This window comes from Amphiura filiformis, chromosome 16, assembly GCF_039555335.1.
Source record: "Amphiura filiformis chromosome 16, Afil_fr2py, whole genome shotgun sequence".
Taxonomy (NCBI): Eukaryota; Metazoa; Echinodermata; class Ophiuroidea; order Amphilepidida; family Amphiuridae; genus Amphiura; species Amphiura filiformis.
The window spans coordinates 56040191-56058359 of record NC_092643.1 but is presented as its reverse complement, the minus strand read 5'-3'; the positions used below and the strand labels follow the sequence as shown (position 1 = coordinate 56058359).

General features: G+C 34.5%; 1 protein-coding gene across 1 annotated transcript in view; it reads left to right on the top strand.

Moving 5' to 3' along the window:
- LOC140172750 (neural-cadherin-like) overlaps nucleotides 1-18169 on the top strand; it is a 157985-nt gene that overhangs the window by 22525 nt on the left and 117291 nt on the right. Inside the window, 3 exon segments of the mRNA XM_072195881.1 lie at nucleotides 6663-6854; nucleotides 13112-13355; nucleotides 15651-15858. Coding sequence (XP_072051982.1) covers nucleotides 6663-6854; nucleotides 13112-13355; nucleotides 15651-15858 — 644 coding nt within the window.

The following is an 18169-nucleotide window of genomic DNA, read 5'->3' as shown; positions in this document are numbered from 1 at the left end:
ATTCCCCAGTTAAAGCAAATTTCCAAACGTCAGATAATATTTATTTGGTTTTGATCAAATTGTGCTACAAAAAACATACCAGTTCCGTTTTTGTTTTTCGAAAAACCAACATACCTACTTGAGAAAGCATCAGTCATTATCCGTCCGTGTTGATATTATGACAAAGTAATTCAGGGATACTCCTGGACAAACACGTATGGGTGGAAAGTAAAATAAGACAAACACCTCCCAAAGGTCAGATGAATGTCAGTATTACCTACTAACTATACAAAATGCATTAATGGGAATATAGGGTAGATGAATTACAATATCTGGTCACTTGAGTCACGATCAAATTTAAAAATCAGAATATTGTTACATAATATGGGTTTAGTAATAGCATCATTACCATTTCAACACAATTGACACAATTATATTCATATTTTTAAACATATGCTTAATTGTAAATAGTAATGTTTTATAAATAACTTGCATCTTGCAACAAATTCGATGCTTTAAGGGCTGGGGTATGAACGTTTGGACAGTATTTATTTTGGGACATCAGATCACATCAGACATATCGAATTGCATTCTGAATACGAAGAATGTCATTCTGATATCAAATAATTTTGATTTTTGAAATTCGCAATTTAATACACATTTTATGGCAAATCATTAAAATTGATATTTTTGATATTTAACAGTACTTGAAGTAAACTTTAGAAATCTGATGATTTATACTTAAAGTGTATGTAGGTGGGATGAAAAGCCGACGAACAATTGAAAATTTAGACCTTTCGTATTGAAGATATGGATTTTTTAAAAAAAAAACACCAAAAAAAATTAGGTCTTTTTGGGAAAAAAATCCATATCTTCAATATGAAAGGTCCAAATTTTCAATTGACCGTCGGCTTTTCCTCTCTGCTACATACACTTTAAGAATATAACATTAGATTTATATAATTTACTTCGAGGACTGTTATATATCAAAAATTTGAAAAATATCAAATTTTTATAATTTGTCATAAAATTTGTATTATATTGTGATTTTCAAAAATGAAAATTATTTGATATCAGAAAGACATGCTTCGTATTCAGAATGCAATTCGATAGGTCTGAGGTGCTCTCATGTCCCACAAAAATACTGTCGAAACGCAATAAACGCTCATTTTAGATCCCTTAACAATTCTAAACATTGAGGGATTTTGTGCAAAGACGAACAGTACAAAAAAAGTTTTCACATTACATTTTTGTACCGTATGCTTGCTGACGCACATACAGATTCTAGTCTTATTTTGTAGGTTTTTGTATTCCTTCTGAATCGGCTCTGTCACAAGTTGTATATCTACTCAAAGTTGGTGTCTTTTGGCAATACAGCGATAGCTTTAGTTGATCCTGACAAAACCTTCCATTTATAAACCTCAGAAGATCTACTTGTGAATCATTTAGTCACTTACAAATATAGAAACAAATGAATTACATTTACCTAATGCATTTTACAAATGACCTTGGTGCGCAGTCATCTTTTTATCGAGATGATTTTATACTTGTTCGCTGGGAAAACGCTCAAGGCACCAACGCTTCTTCATAATTGTATCTTAATTTCATCAATCTAATGTTGTAAATAAAATATTAACTATAAGTATGCGGTTGATGGATAGAATCTGCTAGCATGTGTTACGTGAATAGGTTTGAATGGATGAGATGGCGTTATAATAATGGTGAGATGGTGGTAGGGTCAATGGCAAGACAAGTGAGAAATAACATGGAGAAATGGCTGGCTGACTCGGTAGACTGTGTCAGATATGACAGCATATTATTGTCAGCTCGGTATCAATAGCTGTTGCTCGTAATAGGCCTATTCAAAGTTTAAAGAGATTCACTCATAGCTTAGTAAAAACATTGTATAAAATATAAGAAATATAGCATTGAAATTCTCAATTGTTTATTTAATTCATTCCCAAAACAAGCTTTTTAACATAATGAACATGCAATTATGTTAGGTGGTCTAACCTAAAGGTAAAATAATATATTTAATTAAAAAGAAAGATGACACATGATTGCCCAATAATCTATATTTTTTGCATGTACGCCCTAGTTTTTACATTTAGAGCACGGCGAACTTCAATGTTCTGGCTTATTCTCAGTATAGGTAAATATTGAAATGTACACAATATTATGTGTCACGTATGAGCAATAGAGTACAGTTATAAAGAATCACTCTAAAAAGACCAGTTCTGACCATTTCCCGATCTTTTATGATGTGTTTGTCCAGAGCTAATATACTGTGACGTATTTAGACCAATTACAAAGATTGAGCGATTTTTGTTCCTTACCCCTTTTCACTCTCTTTAAATTTGTTCACGAAAAATGGGTTATACCTATATGGCCGCACATGTCATTTACAGCTGGCCTTATAGAGAGTCTAATATCCATACATTGTACGTACCCAATTCCTCAGACCTGTATAATTGTTTCTGTACAAAGCGTAAATGCAATATTACAACGAACTGAATTTGAATTTTAGGGCGTTTACCAAATAGCTCCAAATAATCAACATTATTCAATTGTAGGAATTTAAAAACTGTTAAGACAAAAGAAAATATTACATTACACACGATTTCTCTCCCACAATATGCAAATATGCAAATAATGTTATTCTTATTGGAATGTTATTATTGATCTTTAATTAAAAACCCGCTTTCTTTTGTTTCAATCCAACTCATTATACCGTTCAATATAAACACAATTATGAATAAATATGAAATCGATAAATATATGAACTAATATACCATACTTAGCATACCGTTACTATTCGATCATGAATATGGGAATGTGCGTTCATATTTCCATTGTTGTCGCCATACCACAACTAATAATTCATACATCAATAGGTAACAACGTTGACTTTGGCATTTCCCCTATTGTTCTCTTAACCATTGCCATACTGATATAAAACTCAGCCCGGAAGGCCAAAATTTTACTCTTTTTCCCATCAAAAATGTTTAAATATAAATTTTCAAGACAGTCAATCTGCATACATTTGTAGGAAATACACAAATTATCGCCGCAGTTCAGAATTTCTGTAGATTGCATTTTTAATGTATTCACTGTGTTAGTAATATAATTCGCTTACTGTTTTTCAATGCATGTATAATAGACCCGTGTTGTACGTGTGTTAATCATTTGAACGTCGAGTGCGTATATAAAATATATCAAATGTTTATAACTCAGTTTTTCTGGAGTTAAGGTGATAAATTTTATTATAAAAATACAAAAATTAGACATTTTTTGATCACCATGATTAATATAATTTAGGAGTCGTACAATGGTTAGGCCTACTCGCAGACTGGTCTACTGGTACAAATACTGTTCCAGACCCCCCCCCCCCCTCCGCAACAAAAAAACTTGTGTTACTCCTCTCAAACCAACTTCAAATCGCGACCTTAGTGGTGAATCTCATCCGTTTATGTTCCAATATAATTATATGTGTTTAGATCGTTTAGAAAATATCCTCATTCCTCATTTTCTAAAAACAAAAACAAACATTTAAAGGACATGAATAGAAGTTTTATGATGTATTTTCTGAAACTACTCTGTTGGAACTCAAGTTCAATTGAAGTATGTTGGGAAAACATGGGTTTTGTGCGTGAGTAACAATGAACAATGCGGCACACACCAACGCTATACGCTATGTGACTCGTTCTTTTCATTCCTTCATGCACGGTAGTTCATTTGAAAATAAACAATGTGTTACCGACATAAACAAATCCAAACAACCCACCTCCAAAGTTAGTTACAACAGAGATAATTTGTTTGACATTGACAAAGCGCAACAAGTAATTGAAAATCTGTTGTTTGACACTATCTGTCAAAAAAACAGGGTTTAATAGTAATTCTATAGGACACAAATTTATAGTTTTTTGGCTTTTGGCAAAATAGTCTAACAATCATGTCTTCCATTGTTTGTGCATTTCTTAACCATTGGTTCATTGATTGGATACAAAATTATATCAGTATGAACAATTATTTTACATTAAATTTTATTTTACTACAAGTACTTCAACAACATAGCATTTATACAATCTCACCAAACAGATTATCACCCCAACGGAAATATAAGGAATGTCAGCCCTTTAGTTTTATCGAAGTTTTATCGTAGCTCGTAGGCAATTTCCGTGGAAAATACAGCCCGTAGGAAAGTTATAATACAGCAACAACAACAACAACATGAATATTTTCACCGTGTTTTGAAGCTTCTTGTATTTAAAATCTAAGCTTTTGTATTTAAATAAAGCTTCAGTTTTCGGCCTTCAGTGCATATCTTCCTTGTGGACTGTAAACGGAAGCCAATCGTCCAGAACGGTGGAAGAGACATGGAATGTGGAACTTTTTTTAGTTCACCACGTAAACATTCAATCACATTTGGTATGTGATCAAGCAAAATCAGTCGGAACTCGGAAATATTGATTTTAAGATATAACCAAACAAAGGAATTATTTCCTTTTGTTTCCTTATGTTTTGGAAACTCCTGCTCATATCTGCTTGAACTGGTTGCACAATTTCAATTGGCATGATTGGGTTTTCTGCCAAATGTAGCTTGTCTTATAATTTCTGGCTGCTCACCACTGAACAGATCAGATTATGAATGAGGACAACGTATTATAAGGGGCGCACCATTAGATTTCCAGGGGGGCGGGGGCATGGGAGTTTTTTGAAAAAAAAAAACTTTGCCCACTACTGAGAAAAAAAAAAACTTTGCCCACTAGTGAGACAAAAAAAAAAAAAATTGCCTCACTGATGAGAAAAAAAAAAAAATTTCACCCACCCAACTTTGTATTAAAATGTACATTAAAATTGAAAAAAAATAACTTCGTTACCATGGCAGCTAAAAAAAAAATTTGGTGCTCTTGGAGGCGAAAAAAAAAAAATTCTGCCTGACCCAAACTCCCATGCCCCCCCCTGAGAATCTAATGAGTGCGTCCCTAAGTTCCTTATACTATGTGGAACTGGAAGTACGGCCAGACCCATCCATACCTAGCCCGAGGTACTCACACCTCCATCACTAGGATTTCCACTGAATTCTCCACATGCAGGTCTGAGATGTCTACCTTAGAACTATTCAGGGTACACACAAAATACCACTTTTTTCACATAAATACCACTTCCTACCATTCCTAACATGAAGCTGAGACTTAAATAATTTTGGTGCATGTTTGTAAATTTTGAGCACATTTATTTTGAGAATGTAAAATGACCAGATTTAATGGTTATCGTCACCATGTTTTGAATTCTTCCTATATAGAGGCTGTCAGTTCATGGCTTTTATATAGTAAAGAAGGAACAAATATAAACTAGGGCCAGGGCTATCCATGCCATTTGCCCATAGACCCAATTACAAGATGGCACTGCCGCACTGGCAGCAAAACAGAAGTGGAAGTCTGAACTGTTTGTAGCCAATGCTACACAGTTCAATAGGAATTGTTTTGCATACTTTTCACATGTTTGGGGAGCAAATTTTCTTCAATATTATGACAAGTTTATGTTGAATGTTCTATTCTATATTGTTTGGCAATAATGTATTTTGTCAATAGTACCGCCAAAGTTGTAAATTAGTGTTTTTGAATGCAAATATCGGATATTTTTATTCCCGATTGGAATTCTGCACCCTTCGCAAGGATGCTGAATTTGGCAGAACTTTGATGATGACTTGTACACTTGTGACTGTTAAAATAGTAGGGTAATTTATTCTAAAAAATGAATAACTTATTTTTTGTCAGTGGTATTTTCTTAAAACACTCTGGCTGAAAGCCCATATTCCATTTGGTATGTATTTTATAAGGCTAAATCTTTTCTTAGCAAAACATCAAATGGAGCCAGATGATTCATAAGCAAAAGCCTACAACCATCGCACCTACATAACACGGCAATACATCAAAATACACAGAAGCGTATTTTATGACAACAAAATAGATAACAGAGATTGATCAAGATAACAAAAATACAAAATAATTGATTAGTTATTGCCGTCTGGGAAAGCAATCATATAAAAAAAGGTCAATCCTCATCAAATATACGGCATGAATCAAAGAAAAATGAAAATTAATAATTGATTTTAAGAAAAGGAAGTAGTTTTCTTTCAGTTCATTGACTTTTATGAGAAATTTGATTTTATTTGGGAAGCTGTGCCAAACCCTAGCTGACACTCACTGACAGTCCATTTTGTATGTGTATTTCAGAGTGATGATAACTTTTTCTTGTATCAAAAAAAATGTTCCACATTGATGTGTCATGATTGCATTACATTTTATGGCAGAACTGTATCAAGTAGGCTACATGTAGTAGAGCCTATGGTTTGGCATGTAACAGGTAATTTCAATTGAAATCCTTAAATCCACACACCCCATGTAGAAGACATGACCTTAATCTATCACACAAGGAGTATGAATTTCAAATAGGGTTACCTGAATGGGTGATTCCATTTGAAATCTACACCCCTGTGTGGGAGATTAAGGTCCTATACCTTCCATAGGGGGTGTATGGATTCCAACTGGAATAACCCAATATACTGGTAGTGTCAATAACCAATCAGTCTGGGCAAATTATTTGATCTAGAACAGCAGTGGTGTTGCGTATTGTTTAAGTTTTTCCAAAAACCTCACTTTATACTTTCTTTCTTACAGAAAAATTTGACACCGTCCAAGTCATAGTTGATGTAATGGATGTAGCCGAACCTCCTGAATGGCAAATGTTAGCATTTCCGTACAAAGGAGTAGTTCCTACCGATGCACCAAGTGGAGCATCCATCTATCAACTGAGAGCAAAAGATCCTGATGGCGATGGCCAGAATGAAGTCAGGTATCATCTCAAATCAGGTAAGATTTTACCCAGCTTAGGGAATGGTCAGTATTTATACGGGGGGATTAAGTTGGAGCACAACATTTTTGCCCAATAAATCACATCATTCAAATATTAAAGCTTAATGGCTTCAGAACTTCAGTTGATGACAATCACAGGGATGAAGGTGATGATGATGTTTGTGATGTCAATATTGGAGAAAAGAAACAGTGAGACTGAGTGATATAGATATAATGCTGGTGAATGATGGTGACAATAAGGATAAAGATGGTGACGAATCCTGGACTAGGTTTTTTGTATGATCACCAAGAAATACATTCCTAAATCCCAACATCAATGGTGGAATATATCATGAGATTTTGATACATTTTCATGGGGCATTTAAAGGAGTATTTCGTGATCCTATCTGTTTATGAAATTTTTCAGTAGATATCCAAGAAAAAAGCTCATTCCCAAAATTTCAGTTAATTCCGATTTTGCGTACTTGCGAGTTATGCATGATTATGTGTATTACACTGCTCCATAGACAATGCGTTGTAATTTCGTTCTGGTGCACCAGAACGAAATTCAAATTTCACAATATTTTTGCAAAAGGAATAAATCTGCAAGAAATTTTTTGTACATAAACGTGTAGCCAGCGGTTTCCAGTCATATAAAAATCTCAACTTTTTGGAGAAACGTGGAGGGATGATTCTGAAAATCATGAAATGCCCTTTTAATTGTGTTTCTTGCTTCATCAAGATATTATTCAAATGCGTAGAACATTCTGTGAGATGATGATGGCCATTGGCGACAGTAAATATAAATGAGACCATTTGATTTGCACATGATAAATGCTGCACATTGCCCGTGGTTTCTGTATTATATCTCATATAGGATGTGTATAGGTTAGGTATCGCAAGTTACGTGTCTTTAGTTACCGTAGGGTAACACCGTTCATCACCTTTTTAAATACAACTTACGAGAGAACATTTATGTACGACTAAATATTTCATATCTCAAAATAATTTGACTTCCTTCAGGCCCTTGTCGTAGATTCACGATATGATTTTATTCCGTAAGTTAAATTTATCATTCATAGATTCATGCAATAATAAAGTTGCACTTTTTGTTTTGTGCATATTATATGTAGACCTAGGCTTAAATTTGAAACGATAAGACAGAAAATTGGATGTCTGTAAGAAAATTCATCAGATTGCTACAGACTGTTGTGAAGTCTCAAAATTGTCAAACTTTTTTTCTTCATTTCTGTGCTTTTTCTATAACTTGCCATCATCATTAAATGTTCAAAATTGCTTGCTTATTATGGTATCAACTTTCTCATAATCTTAGGTCTTATTTAACAGATTTATCTTTGTCTCTTATCTCTTTTGTTAATTTTTCCTTCTGAGAAGAAAACTTTGTATACCACCCATAATAAATTCTTAGCTTTAAACTCAATAAGCTATGCTCTGCGTGCTAGCCATGCGCTTCATCAACGGAAAAAGTTCAAGTTTTGAATATTTTCTCAAAATATCAAGAGCTATCTTAAGAACTACTGAACCAATACTAGGCTTATTTGTACTCATTTTAATGCAATTTTCATGCTGATTCCAAATATGGTTATGAAAATCTACATTTCTGAAATTTTTGAATTTTGAATTTGTTTAAAAACATGTCGTCTGCAGTCGACACCCGCGTGTTAAACATAATTAATAGGCCCTGTATTATTAATATAAATGGTCTCCATTACATGTTTTTGTATGAAGTAGGCTAAAACCCAGGAGCTAAAACAATCACGGAAATTGATTGAAGATATATAAACGCCCCACGCTTTTACTCTTGTTCTATCTTGCCACCCAAAGCACCAAAAGGGAAATGGCTCTTCCATTTAAACTCCATACTACCCCTGCAGAAGATTTAGCTAAAGCCTTCCACGGAGGGAGTATGAGTTTTGAATCGAATAGATAAGTGGGTAGCTTCCGTTTGAAATACTCACTCCAGTTGTGGAAGATGGGTAAAACCATTATACAGGGGGAGTATGGGTTTCAAAATGATTAACCCTAACCCTACCCGTGGTTTTTGTGCTATCGGAAGGGAAAGAAGGAATGATAAAAGGAGAGAAGATGAAGAAGAAAGTCACTTGGCACCCCTTGGATTTGAACCTCTCACCCCTCGCATGCCACGCAGATGATCCCCAGCATGTAGCTACACAGGTGACGTTGGCCCGCCAACGATTCCTGGGTATATATGACTTGGTCTGATTGCGTCATCAAGTCCCGTGGAGTGCATGCACGCAGAGCGTTTTTAATAGTGAGCTTTAGTGAGTCCTAGTTCTGTTAGGGTTAAGAAGGCATATAGGGAAAACATGCATGTAGCTTAACCCTAACCCTACCCGTGGTTTTTGTGCTATCGGAAGGGAAAGAAGGAGCGAAAAAGGAGAGAAGATGAAGAAGAAAGTCACTTGGCACCCCCGGGATTCGAACCTGGGACCCCTCGCATGCCACGCAGAAGATCCCCAGCATGTAGCTACACAGGTGACGTTGGCCCGGCCAACAATTCCCTGGGTATATATGACTTGGTCTGATTGCGTCATCAAGTCCCGTGGAGTGCATGCACGCAGAGCGTTTTTAATAGTGAGCTTTAGTGAGTCCTAGTTCTGTTAGGGTTAACTTTGACCAATTACATTTGAAAAACTTGCTCCCACTGTGGAAGGTGTTTCCAAAATCTTCCACAGGGGTAGTGTGGATTTTAAATGGAATAGCCTAATAAGCACCTTTGGTGATCTTGTAGTGGGATGGTTTTAATATTTCCTTGCGCTTCTTGATGTTCTTGGTTTAGAGCAAATGGTTTTCAGTTTCACTGTTTGACCCAGTTGAACATCCTCAGAGACAAGACTTAATTAAAAGTATTATTACATAGATGAACACACTTATTTGAAAATGTGCTAATGTGTTGTATGTTTTAGAATAACAATTATTCAATTGCATTTATTAATTAATCATTTATTTTTTGTTGATTTTTATTTATTTATTTATTTATTTATTTATTTATTTATTTATTTATTTATTTATTTATTTATTTATTTATTTATTGTTTACAAGTTTGTTTGCTTATTTGTTGATCAAGTTATTGATTAAAAAAATTTTGTAAATATTTTGAAAAATTATTACAGAAACAAAAAATATAAACATGATCAAAATTCAGGAAACATTTTATATATTGGATTGTGCTGACATTTTCTACGGATGTAGAGTTTATAGAGCTTTCAACAGTTGAACAGTGTTAATACATAGTGTTTATTTATTTATTTATTTATTTATTTATTTATTTATTTATTTATTTATTTATTTATTTATTGTTTACACAAGTTTGTTTGCTTATTTGTTGATCAAGTTATTGATTGATAATATAAACATGATCAAAATTCAGGAAACATTTTAAATATTGGATTGTGCTGACATTTTCTAAGGATGTAGAGTTTAAATAGAGCTTTCAACAGTTGAACAGTGTTAATACATAGTGTCTGGACCTTATGAGAATGCTTACAGGTGTGTCCAGTGTGACCCACTTTTAATACACAGACCTGAGAAAAATTATTAGTTTCAGCTTTGGCCACTAGTACAATATATGGATTTTGTCTTTGTCTACATATATAATAGCCACAGGATAATAGCACAGCCCCAATGCAACATTTTAATGTGAAATCATTAAAGCAAGATTATTCATAATTCCCTCAATCATTTAAAATCAAATTACAAACTGATTGAAAATAAACAAGAAACTCCTTGTGGCCTGAATACATTTGCTTTATAATTAATTTGCTGGGAGACAAGGTGAAGGTCATGATGACTGGCTGAAGGCTCATCTCTTTTTCCTTGTCATTTGGTCAACACCAGCCTTCCTCCACCAAATATTACCTGCTATTAATGTTCTAGGTTTGCCACTCCTCCAGTGGTGGTACCAGGATATTCTTTTTTAGGGGGGTTGAATTTCAGGGGGGGGGGATCAATAAATTTTGTGCAAAATTGCAGCAAAAAGTGGATTTTTTTTTGTAATTTTGGGTTTTTACTGGGGGGGCAAGAGTTCTGACTGGAGGAATTTTCTCCCAGTGCCCCTGTGGTTGCCACCACCGCACTCCTACCATACAACAATTCTATTTCACCTTCCCCATTTTATGCCAGGACTCTATTCTATTTAAACACCAGGGTGAAGAGAAACAATGCAGGTAAAAGGTAACTTTGAAATTTACTAACTTTTCAGGGGAAAAAACCCTTTTTTTTAGCAATATCACAATGATTTTGCCCTTCAACAATACCCCTTTTTTGGTTAAAATGCAAGCAATATTTCAAGATATTTGTGTTTCCCAAAATAAGATTTTCAAGCAATATCATGGGAATAATTGAATATATGCACATTTATTTCATTCAATTCATAGATGAAAAATACCCTTTTCTTATAATTTCGCTGCACAATTGTGCCTTCTGTAAACCATATAAAACTTTTTAGTCAGTTCATAACAGACAGACATTTATAAAATTATAAAAATACCAAAAAACAAATGAATCATTGCTACTGTTATCATAGCAACAAACTATTCATTAATTTGTATGAGCAAGTGATTTCAGAAATTCATTGTCATGAAATGGCGGCCAATTAATTTCACTTGTTCATTTTAATGATCATTCAAATTAGTCATATTATTTTGTAACTTGCCGACAATAATAAAGCCTGTGTTTTTGTTTTTTTTAAATATGGAAACTTTAAAAAATGAAAAGCTAAGTATACGTAAATCCTACATTTTTAGTAGTATGCCCATTATTTTCATTTTTGACTATTTTCATTTTAGACAAGTTCAAAATATTTTAGCACCACATGTCTCCCTATGATCTGTTGTCTATATTCATGCCATATGGAGAGAGGACATTGTCATTGTCAGGATCAGTGAAGCAGAAGAGATCAATCTCCCAATCACCTTGTTAACTAATTAACCACACTGATACCTGCAGGCACATTAGCCTTTTACTTTCAAAAGGTAATCTAAGGTCAATCAAGGTCATCTGTATTTGTAAACATAATAGACAGAAAATAATCTTAATTGTGATGAAGACTTTCATACAAGGCACTTTTCATACAAAACATTTTTAAGGGTGATTAGCTGGTTGATAAAAAATAATCAAAATATTGAGAACAAAGATTCATTGTGATTTGATACTATTCTTGACATTGGGCTAGTCCAGTTGAAATCCATATACCCTCTATGGAAGACATGATCTTAATCTCCCACATAGGGAGTGTGAATTTCAAGTAGGGTTACCTGAATGGGTGACTCCAATTGAAACTATTAATACTCCCTGCGTTTAAGGTTATGTTTTTCATAGGGGGTGCATAGATTTCATCTAGAATAGTCTATAATTTGAATGTGGTGAAGTTCATGAGACTAGTTGATAAGGAATTTATTGATGAAAAATAATTAGTTTTCAATGAGTCATTAGTATGACTAAATTCTTTGTATCCAGAAAGAACTTCAAAGAAGTGTCATAACTTTATTTTGAAAGTGTATATTATTTTTAATTTTGTGAAATGTGTGCTGAAATAGACCTTTGAAGCAGAGTCGGTTTTTTTTCTAGCAAATGACTCTAAAAATCACCAAAATCTGTACATATGTAAATAAATTGCATTTTTTTGTCTTTTTTTTGTATCGCTTGGCACACATTTTGCAGTCAAAATAAATCTCCTTTTTGCCCAAAATAGCCGATTTTACATTTACACGGCAGTTTTTTAGTAAGTTTTTTGAGTAAGTAGATAGCCGGCATCCACTTACCCAAAATATTGGACCTGAGTGCCTGTCGTCTCTATCATACAGTAGAGGAGAGTAAAATCAAAAATTACTATCATTTATGTTAGAAATAGTGAAAACATGATGCAGTCTCATTCTTCAGAATTAATAAAGAGGCAAAACATTGTCAAAGTAATTGAATCAAATTGACGCTCACCAAATGAAGAGTTCCGATGCAAAAAGCAACAAACATCCAAGAATATGTGCTGTTTTTAATCATAGTTTCAAAACTATACATTGGATTTTTTAAGTATGGTGTTAAGCTAGCATGATCTAGGGCCTTAACGCAATAAATTTGAAAATGACGTAAATCACATTTTGCATCTGAACTCTTAGAATTAATCAATGTGACCAGAAAATTAAGGGTATAGCTTTCATGTGATTCACATTAATTTTTGTACACTAAACTAAAAAGTTGTTTATGTTTAATTTTCTGTAACATATTCCTTTCGGCAGGTGGTGAAGGTATGTTTATTGTGAATGAAGAGACTGGCTGGATTCTAACCAAACTAGACTCTGGCGAAAGCTTTGTTGATGAAAAGGAATATGTGTTGAGTGTTTATGCTGTGGATATAACGGATGGCAATGAGGAGACTAGCACAGGGAATGCGGCTATACACATCTATGGTGGGACGATACCTCCTCAATTTGTAAAAGAGGAATATCATGCTAAGGTGGTGGAGAATAAACAACCTCAACAGTAAGTTTCTGGGATTTTCCTTTTCCCCTGAATTTGGCCCCAGTAAGTCACTCTGTGTAGCCGCTGGTAGAAATACTTGTGTGCGAATGTTGGAAACTTTCAAAACGTCCACTTTTGCATCTCATGCTGCATCTAAATACTGTGATGCTGGTGCGCCAAACATTACAATTTAATGAAACTCTGATGATTTATGCGTACATTTTTTTTCTTCAATTTTGTGAACATGGAATTGTTAAAAAGAACCATGTAAACAGTTGGATTTAACATTCCAAATGAACTTGTTCAAATACTTGCAAACATGTCTTTTGACAAATGACCCCTCTTTTTGTGTTTAGCAAATTACATCTGGCATCTGAAAACACCCCATATTTCGCAAAATTTCACCTGGAGCATGCATACCCTCGGATATGTGGAATATTGGGGCCGGCAATTCATGTAGACCAGTGTTCTGGACCAGATAATTTATTGTGTCCGTAACTTCAATGTGTAAATGGCCAACACTTGGTACTAATCAGAGATGAAAGAGATAAACTTTTATTCTACCCTTATTTCTATATATCAGATGTAACCATGGTAACAAAATTGTCCTAAGTGCTTTGGTATAAATTGGGTCAATGTGTGCAATTTTGAATCAAATTGAAATGATGCAAATATTGAGATAAAATTTAGGAATGTTCATCAATGTCACTGTCATCTCGAAGGCTGACAGAATTATTCTCAGCTTTCAGTTGATACATTGTAACATGTCCATTTTATTTATAAACATGATATTTTATCACAAAAGAAAGAAGAAAACAATATTCCTGAGAAAAGGGTGATTTCAGCAACCCTGTTATTTACATGTAGAAGTATGTCTGTAAAGGACAAACAGAAACCCTGTCACGTTCACATTATTATGTAAAATAAATTCTACCCAATCGGAACTACTTTAGAAGTGCTTTACTCTTGACATATGATGCTAGGTTCTGTGATAGAATAAAATGTATTTTAAGGTGCATGAACAGATTTTCAGTTGAATTTTAAATATTACCACAAATTTGGTTTTATGGTAAACCTACCATATTGTTCCTAATAAGCGCCCATGGGCCATGACATTTTATGAAGGCTAGGCATTTATTAGAGATCAGTTTTTTGTGTATGTTTTTACATTGAATGACCAAAATAACGCCACCCATTCCAGTTTTAGAAGCGTCTGTTTGCAGGAGGAATGGCTTATCATCAATCATGAAAAATTAATTTCCTATAATATCCAGTGAGACCTAGGAATGATCTAACATTATATTCTTTTCATGTATAGTATATTTGCACTTAATAATGGTAAATTTTATTGCTTTTTCAATTATCATTTTGGGAAATTTTGGGGTGGGCGTTTAATAGAGACTGGCCACTTATTAGGAACAATACGGTTGTATATTTCAAACGTTAACAAGGAAATATCGCATGAATCACAATTATTATTTTTAATTACCTTGAGGTTCTCTGCTGGAAATATAATCTCAACTGTAATTATATCTTTTTTATCAAGGTATATAGGATCTTGCATTACAGATTGAGTATCTGAACTTATATAATTTTGACTGCTATTCTATCTAGCATCAGTATGAGCTTGCAACAACACATTATTGTGTTGTATCATATCCAATAGTTTTCATAAAATGTACTTTTTTGTCAAAATGAAAATGTTATTTCAGCATCTTGTACATTGTATGTAATATTAACTCTCCCCACGCGGGTGTCGACTGCAGACGTCAAGTTTCAAATTTATTTAATTAAAAAAATTCAGAATTGTAAATTTTCATGACTATATTTGGAATCAGCATTTAAAATGCATTGAAATGAGTACAAACAAGCCTAGTATTGGTTCAGTGGTTCTTAAGATAGCTCTTAATATTTTGAGAAAATACTTCAATGTCAAAAAATGGACATTCTAACAATTTCAGTCTAATACCCAGACTTGTAACGAGTCATGATGGAGAACCGACTTTTCACAAATGAAATGACTTGACTCAGAATTCTTCAATTTCACCATAGAGATTGTACAGTGACTCGAGTCATTTGACTAGACTCAACTCAAGTTATTGCTAGAAATGACTCGACTCGACCATGAAATGACTCAACTCGTTACAACTCGGACTCCCACAGAATATGTGCAAGTGCCATATAACACAACTTGTGCGTACTTGGACATATCTAGTGCTACACTCATAAGATATTCTGTGATGTATGTTTCTCTGTTTCTGTGTGTTTTTTGTTTGATTTCCAACCTTTTGCATACTTTTTATTTCACACAAACAGGGTGATCCAAGTAACAGCCTTTTCCTTCAAGCGTAACCAGGGTGTTCAATACCAGATCATTGGTCCAACACAGCGTCCCACACACACCATAAGCCAGGATGGCATCATCACATTGGCAGAGGCTATAGATAGGGAAAGAATGGACACTTACATCCTGGAGGTTGAGGCTAGAGAACCCATTACTGGAGGAGAAACCACAACTGTCAAGGTAGGGTGGGTTTTGTGTTGGTTTGTTTGTTTGTTGGGGTGTTTGTTTGTGTGATTTTGTATTTCTGACCAGTCAAGCTAAATGATGACAATGTTGTGAAAAGTCCATTTTCAGCTTTTTTTGCATTTATAATGATAAAAACTCCTAATCAGTTTTAAAACTGACATGAGAAAGCTATTGAAATAATGAATATTTAAACAAAAATATCCATGTGGCACCCTGTTCAGTGGGAATTTGTGGATATTTATAATTTTTGTTTTTTTGTGAAGCTTAGGGTTCACTAATAATGAAAACCAGTGTTTACAATTTGTTAATACTAATTGGCTGCCATTTTGAATTCCAATATGGCCGCCCTTTAGGGCATCAAAATGTAAACATTAGTTTTCAGTTTCAGTGATCCATAAGCTTTATGAAAATGCAAAGATCCACAAGTCTCCATCGAAAGCCAACTATATGATGTAAGGATAAATACTAAATAAAGAACATTGGGATTTCTATGTTAAGTCAGCTTAAAGTAAAAATGCAACTTTTGCAACTTTGTCTTTATTAGGTGTAATCAGGTCACATTTTGCTTTTGATGTAGCGGTCTATGCATTTCTTTATTGATGTCAACCAGACCATACTTTGATTCTTCGTTTATTTGCTTGAAATCTAGGAATATATAACCAGAGAAAGAGTATGGGTAAAGTTCCCCTTCCCCTGTTGGAATATTTTATAGGCAATTGATGAGGATGAAATGGCTGGAAATTGTGATCAATGACCCCCATTTCTTTAACAATAGCTCTCTGACCAGGACAGTTTTGCCCTGTTATTTAGCTTTTGCCACCTCAGGCTGATTGAGCTGATGGTGCGCCTTTGGCAGCTAATACTCATATAAAACTTTTCTTTTTTGTCAAATTCTAGACCCATTTTTGGATTAAAGGATATATCAATATTAAAATTTTTATTTTGATCGTTGATTTTCAAACCATTTGATGTGCTGAATGTGCAGCACCCTGTTCCTTTTAATAATAGGTCACACAAGAACACACATGCAGACAGACACTCACACCAAAATAGCATTATTGATGCCTTCATCTAGTTCTGAAACCCTTACCAATCGTTAGGTCACTTCAACTCCCTATTCTCCATCATAAGGACCTTATATACATACTGCATTGTAATCTCCCAGGGCAAGGTTTATTGACCTAACATGACAATGTGTAGGGGGCAGTTGACCTAGTATAATTATAAGGATGAAAACTCATACCTATTTTTGAGATTGGTTACATGTACATGTTGATGCATGTTATAGATGCATATATATGAACTATGCCTTGAGAATTGAGTACATGTTGATTCATGCTCTCCCCCTTTTATCAAGCAACTTCACCTGGGCTCTCTACGGAGTCACCACATAGGTGAAATTTCCTTTTGAAGTTCATCCTGCCATAAAGAATTGCCAAACCAAACACTTGCGTGAATGTCAGCTAAACCCGCTTTGCCTCCTTTCTTTCTATTTCTAAACGTATCGTTCCTTGAAGCTATGCTACCCAATCAAGCGACACACTAAGCGACAATTTAAGCGATCTTCATCTGCATGTACGGTCAACAATAATACTTTCGTCAAATTTCAAAGGAAGTAAATTAAAAAAGCTTAAGGGTGTTCTTTTGGGTAAGATGTTAACAAAGTCACCAAGTTAGGGGGTTAAAGTACATATGTGATTGATTAGGGAGGTAATCAGCCTATCATTGTGGTGGAATGAAATAATGGATCAGGTCTGTTGAGGTGTGAAATGGGCAGAGGGTCAGGCACCTTAAAAACAAACTCACTTGTGGAACTCGGGTTGTTTTTAACTCTTTCCATGTGACTGGGATGTGGAATAACAGCTTAAAAAACAGGTATTTGAATGTCCACATTCATGTTAGCGAGAATGAAAGTGTGTTAAACAGGCCACATAGCCAAGGGGGAGATTCCCTCAAAAGTCCACTTTTTAAAAAATCCACCCAAAAAAGGTCCAATTTATCACAAGTCTGCCCTTCCACAAAATAATTCCTATCTATGGGCATGGTGTTCAGATATTTGTAATTAAGGGGGAAGTTATGTATAGATGTGGTCCAAATTTAGCTATAGATACCAGTACAAGGTTTTGGAGGGCATCAGGAAAGACATCAGAACAGATAAGCTTTTGGAGGGCATCAGGAAAAAGATTCCCAACTCCCAACTGGAAGGGCAAAATGCTGCAGGTCATGCCACTGAACGAAAGTCTATACCTGGCCAGAGGCTCTTGAGAATCATATAACTATCAGTAATTCCACAAATGTGAGGTGA